Below are 6,759 nucleotides of genomic sequence, written 5' to 3' on the forward strand. Positions count from 1 at the left end.
GGCCTCCCAAAGTGCTGGGATTACAGGCATGAGCCACAGTGCCCGGCCATAATTTTTTATTTTTTAGTAGAGATGGGGTTTCACCATGTTAGCCAGGCTGGTCTTGTTCCTGACCTCAAGTGATCCATCCGCCTCGGCCTCCCAAAATGCTGGGATTACAGGTGTGAGCCACCATGCCCGGCCTGAAACATTTTAAAATTTAAATTCCAGTGTATTAATAATGATTATGTACTTGGTCCCTCTTAGATTTATTTTTCTTTTGTACTGCTTTATGTTATTACCTGACGGCTGAATGTATTCTGTACGTGCATCCAGTAATCTTCAACTGGATCATAACAGTATATTGCCTTGGTCAGTCCACCGGCAACATAGATCAGGTTGTTTAGGGATACAGCTGTTATACACCTCTTGGCAATTGGGATAGCTGCACGAAGTAGCCAAGAATTGGTTTCTGGATCATAAGATTGAACCTAATGACATATAAAAATATATAATTAAAATTTCTAAACAAAAATGGAAATGTACTTAATAAAGAGTCTACCAATACCTACAAACATTATTTAAAATAAATAAAATTCTATTAATTCAGAGAATTAAGAGAGGTTAGCCTGATAGTGAAATGTCTGAATTATGAACATTCTCAAATAAAATGAAAATTTATGACTATCAAGCAGAATAGAGTACCAAACACACAGAGATTGTTTCTAGAATGAATGGCCACCAGGTTTGTCAATTAAATTAACAGTATAAATTTTTTTACAATCGGATAAAATGGATAACTATGCCTCATACCTGAATATAACTTCTTAATGGTTTTAGGGAGTCCTTTCTTCAAAAGAAAACAAGTAAACCTCAATTCAGTCAGTATGCTCAGTATGCTCTGAACTATCACAAATTCTGAATTAATACATTCTAAATAAGCAACATTTGATCACATTATTTTAAACTGAATTTAGAAAAAGAATGAATAGATTGACGACATTCAGTTAACATTGCTAAACCAGCTAGGCATTAGACACTTTTTTCCAGAATAAACATTTCCTGAGATGTCAGGATAGCACGTATTCTTTTGTCCCAGGAGTTTACTGAATCGGAGCAACTTTGAGCCATCCTCTATTTACACTATGGAGGTTTCCTTTCCTTTTCTTTTTTCTGAAAAATACTTCGAAAGAATGTAGAAAATGACCCAGTTGGAAGCAGTGTATTTACCGTGTCTTACCATTTGCTAATTCACTTCCCAACTGTGTTTTGTGTAAATAGTTTTTAGATTCTGTAGATGACAGCAAAGGTTCAGAACAATTTATTCAGTACAAAATCTCCACACAGACCGTCTCATTTCAAAAAGATTGGATCACATTTGTTAGAGCAAATTGTTAGATATACTAGAGTGTCACTTAAGCAACCCAGAATTCAATGTTTTTCTCCAAAAGTATATAGTACCAGAAATTTTTAAAAAGAACCCTCACACTAAGTGACCTGGCTACCTACTTGATAAGCCTTCTGTATTTCCCTTCTTGTACTTATCATTGGTAATTTCTTTAAAAGTGCATGGCTTACCTTATCAGAACAAGTATTATCATCAGGTCCTCCACCAATCACAAACAGTTTGCCTACACAGCTAGTCACTGCAGGAGAGCTCACTGCTTCCTTAAGGGGAGCAACTTCAGTCCATCGATTTGAAAAGGAATCATAACATTCTACGCTGCTAAGTCTGTTTTGCCCATCATAGCCTCCAACAACATATACCTATATGTAAAATACACATGGAAAAATCTTAATTATCAAAAGTCTGAATTTTGAAGTAGGTGGTTAAAGAATTAAGGGATCTCTTCTCTTTAAAATGCTAAATAAATATAATTGTAATATATTTAGCTCAGAGTTTCTGAGCTTTTTTAAAAATCATCATCCCCCTACCACCATCACAATCCAGGGAGCCTTTTTAGGTATTTTATTCCTAATAGTCTTCCCTCCATAAAATTTTAATGCCACAAATAAATTGTGTATCTATTTACCTTAATGTATGTATAGCTGTGCTTTATACATGAAAGAGTACATGTTTTTTTTTTACCTTCTAAGAACCAATCTTTGCCCCCTTGGGGGTAATATTGCTCACACTGAGAATTGTACAATTGAGCTTAAATATTCACACTTATGGGTAATGAAATATTTGATTATTACAAAGTATTAAAGCACTGAAACTAAAATATTAGGAAAAAATTACTAGACTATGACAGTGCTGAAGGCAGGCCTATCTTTTAGCCCCTACAATATCTAGAAAAGTACTTGATACATAATGAACTCTAAAGTTCACAGAGCTTTTATGTACATTTTCTTTTCACAAATACAAGAAGGGTAGGGCAAATTAATATCTTTATATGACAAGTGAACCAATCAGTAAGATATTTATTAAATGGTTTATATGCAAAATATCCATTAAGCATCATGGTTTATATAGGGAACTTTCAACCTAACAAAGCTCTCCAGCAGCTTAACATCCACATTTCTCTCTCTCTCTTTTTCTCTTTTTGGAAATGGGTTTCATTCTGTTGCTCAGGCTGGAGTGCAGTGGTATGATCACAGCTCACTACTGCCTCAACCTCCCAGGTTTAAGTAATCCTTTCACCTCAGCTTCCCAAGTAGCTGAAACCACAGGTGTGTATCACCACACCCTACTGATTTATTTTTATTTTTCATAGAGACAAGGTCTCCCTCTGTTGCCCAGGCTGGTCTCTAACTCTTGGCCTCAAGCCATTCTCCCACCCTCAAGCAATCCTCCTGCCTCGGCGTCCCAAAGTGTTGGGATTACAGGAGTGAGCCATCACGCCCAGCTCACATCTCTCTTAATGGACTGTCCTCATTAACTCTTCCCTCCATAGCTAATTAACTGCTAAGTCTTCTTCCGCAGCATCTTTCACATCTACCCCTTCCTTTACGTTTCCCGCTGCCATCACCCACATGAGGGTCCACAACACTTCATACCTCTCAAATAACCTCCTGGCCTCCATGCTTGTTCTCTCTAAACCACAGATTATTCTTCCTAAAAAAACACTTTATCAATTCCTCTTAATATTTCAACAATGAATGTCTAAGGGTCAAGGCCAAACTTCATACCTTGTCATTCAAATTTGTCCACAATTTATCTTTCTGTGTGCCCCCAAATTTCCACAGTACTCAATGCCACTTATATCATGCATTTCTCACATTATGTTAAAATAATCTGTTGGTGAGTTTGGGTCCCCAGCACCACTCAGCTCGACAGGTTAAGTAACTTACAAAAGCTATATGGAGTACATACACAGCTATATGGAGTATGGAACTTGTGGCACGATGTAGCAATTAAGGGCACAGGCTTTGGTCACCAGCTCTGCCATCTAATGTAAGGGCAATTTATCTACCCTTTTGGAGACTCAAATTTATTTCCTCAATTTTATAATTTTTTTTTTGAGACAGAGTTTCGCTCTTGTTGCCCAGGCTTGAGTGCAATGGCGTGATCTCGGCTCACTGCAACGTCCACCTCCTGGCTTCAAGTGATTCTCCTGTCTCGGCCTCCTGAGTAGCTGGGATTACAGGTACCTGCCACCATGCTCGGCTATATTTCCTCAATTTTAAAATGCAGACAATAATAGTATCTATCACATGGCATAATTTTGAGGATTAAACTTTAATACATACTCCTAAATGTGTAAATTAAAATATAATACATGCCATGAGCATCAAGATAAAATGCCTCTAGATTAAGAAAAGTCTGAGTTTTTGCCTCTGCTTTCTCATTTTTTGTGTAATCTTGGGAAGTGACTTAATCTCTTTGGGGTTATTTATAAGATGACCAAGTTACATGAAATACTCTCCATTATTCCATCATCCCTTCCTACTCTAAGATTTTTTTTCTTTTTTCTTTTTTTTTTTTTTGACAGAGTCTCACTCTGTCACAGGGCTGGAGTGCAGCGGTGTGGCTCACTGCAACCTCTGACTCCCAGGTTTAAGTGATTCTGCCTCAGCTTCCTGAATAGCTGGGATTACAGGTGCCCATCACTTTGCTCAGCTAATTTTTTGTATTTTTGTAGGGACAGGGTTTCACCATGTTGGCCAGGCTGGTCTTGAACTCCTGACCTTGTGATTCACCTGCCTTGGCCTCCCAAAGTGCTGGGATTACAGGTGTGAGCCACCACACCCAGTAATTTTTTATTCTTTCTTGAGGATTGCAGCCTAAGACACACTTCTAAGTTACCTTGGGGAATGCTCCCCTAAGATTCTACATTCTAAACCATCCCAGGTTTCCTTAAACTGAGTATTTATAAATTTAAGTATGTTTTATAAGCTTGAATTAAATCTATATTGTAATTTTAGCAAAATGGCTTCCATGAATTGAGCACTTGCTATGTAGGATAGGAATGATTCCTTTATTTTATTGATTTAGTGCTTCTAAGCTTTGGGTATCTTCAACTCAAGTATACTATTTTGTCAAATAAATTTGAGTTTACCAATATATACATGGTTTTTGAGACATTAATACTTTTCATTTGCCTTTGTATGTCCAAACTAAATAATTATAAATTTTTAAGTCAGATAGCATCTGCTTCCAACCCCTGGATTATTTTAGCCCCTCTTTTCCAGTAATATTTTATCCTTCTTGAGGCACAGTCTCAAACACTATATATAATATAGTAGGTACTGACAAACCAAATGGTTTTAGAAAAGATTCTATTAACATGTTATTTCCAGTAAATCTGTCTCAAGGTCCTCATTATTTCATTGGCCATGTAGACAACAGCAGCACACTAGATCCAGGTCGTTAGGAATTAACAGCTTTTAAACTGTGTTTTGAGCTGGGCATGGTGGCTCATGCCTGTAATCCCAGCACTTTGAGAGGCTGAGGCAGGAGGATCACTTGAACCCAGGAGTTTGAAACCAGCCCAGGCAACAGGATGAAACATCATCTCCACAAAATATGCAAAAATTAGCTGGGTATGATGGTGTGTGCCTGCAGTCTTAGCTACTAGGGAGGCTGAGGTGGAAGGATCACTTGAGCCCAGGATGTCGAGGCTGCAGTGAGCCATGATTGTGCTGCTGTACTACAGCCTCAGCAACACAGCAAGACCCTATCTCAAAAAATAAAAACATAAACTCTGTTTTGAGAAGCTCTAGTGTTCTACACAGTGGTCCCCAACCTTTTTGGCACCAGGGAGCAGTTTCATGGAAGACAATTTTTCCACAGGTCTGGGTGGGGGACTGGTGGTGGTGGGATGGTTTGGGGATGTAACTGTTCCACCTCAGATCATCAGGCATTAGCTTCTTCTCATAAGCAGCTACAACCTAGATTTCCCTCATATGTGCTGTTCATGCTCCTATGAGAATCCAATGTGTGCTGATCTGACAGGAGGTGGAGTTGAGGCAGTAGAGCTTGCTCAGTGGCTGCTCACCTACTGCTGTGAAATTAGGTTCCCAACAGAACGCTGCCTGCAGTGGCACAATCTTGGCTTACTACAAACTCCGCCTCCTGGGTTCAATCGATTCTCCTCCCTCAGCCTCCCGAGAAGCTGGGACTACAGGTGCCGGCCACCACACCTGGCTAATTTTTGTATTTTTAGTAGAGACAGGGTTTCACCATGTTGGCCAGGATGGTCTAGATCTCTTGACGTCATGATCCGCCCACCTTAGCCTCCCAAAGTGCTGGGATTACAGGTGTGAGCCACCGTGCTCAGCCTAGTATAGAGGTTTTAAGAAACCCGTGTGAGGAAAGAGAGGAAGGAGGACTATTAAGAGGGTGACCAAGAAAGGTTCCTGATCACCATTTCTGTTTCAACTAGAGCTTTGTTTTTTCAGTGGTGGTACTTAACTGTCTCCATAGGAAGGCCTATGAGACAGCAATCTTTTTAGAAGGGGGTGCTAGGAGATCAGTCGAAGACATATGCGAAAGCAAGTATGCTGCTTTTAGTTGTTCATTAATTTGAGGTGGTTTTGGACGAGCATATGGAGATGGGGGCAGAGAGAAGCTAAAGACTCTAAGGTAATCCTTGGTACAACTGCTGTATTTTCATCTGTTATGTAATAAATTTTTGTATTAGATATGACTTTTTAAAAGAGAGTATACAGGTTGAACTTCCCAAATCCTAAAAAATCTGAAATCCAAAATGTTCCCAATCTGAAACTTTATGAGTGATGACATTAATGCTCAAAGGAAATGCTCATTGGAACATTTCAGATCTTGGATTTTTTGATTTGGGATGCTCAACAAATACAATGAAAATATTCCACAATATGAAAAAAATCCAAAATATTTGGCCTGGTGCAGTGGCTCATGCCTGTAATCCCAGCATTTTGGGAGGCTGAGGCAGGCAGATCACTTGAGCCCAGGAGTTTGACACCAGCCTGGGCAATATGGAGAAACTCCATCTCTACAAAAAATACAAAATTAGCCAGGCGTGGTGGTGTGCACCTGTGGCCTTGGCTACTTGGGAGGCTGACGTAGAAGGGATAGTTTGGGTCCAGGAAGTCAAGGCTGTAGTGAGCAGTGATGGCACCACTATACTCCAGCCTGGGCAACAGAGTGAGAACCTGTCTACAAAGAAAAGAAAAAAAAAATCCCAAATCAGAAACACTTCTGGTCCCAAGCATTTTGGAAACTCCACCTGTAGTTGTTTTTAAAAAGTTTGCAAACTGGCTAGGTGCGGTGGCTCATGACTATAATCCCAGCCTTCTGGGAGGCCGAGGTGGGAGGATCACTTGAGCTCAGGAGTTGGAGATCAGCCTGGCCAACAT

The 6,759-nt window shown here is 39.6% G+C and overlaps 1 protein-coding gene across 2 annotated transcripts in view; it reads right to left on the reverse strand.

Annotated features, from left to right (window-relative positions):
- KLHL24 (kelch-like family member 24) overlaps nt 1–6,759 on the reverse strand; it is a 58,198-nt gene that overhangs the window by 19,048 nt on the left and 32,391 nt on the right. For both annotated transcript variants that reach the window (XM_011986144.1, XM_011986145.1), the window contains 2 exons: nt 1,558–1,746; nt 282–470 (listed from right to left, as the gene is read on the reverse strand). In XM_011986144.1, the coding sequence (XP_011841534.1) occupies nt 282–470; nt 1,558–1,746 (378 nt within the window). The remainder of the gene's footprint in view (nt 1–281; nt 471–1,557; nt 1,747–6,759) is intronic.

This window comes from Mandrillus leucophaeus, unplaced genomic scaffold (genome assembly GCF_000951045.1).
Source record: "Mandrillus leucophaeus isolate KB7577 unplaced genomic scaffold, Mleu.le_1.0 Scaffold295, whole genome shotgun sequence".
NCBI lineage: Eukaryota > Metazoa > Chordata > Mammalia > Primates > Cercopithecidae > Mandrillus > Mandrillus leucophaeus.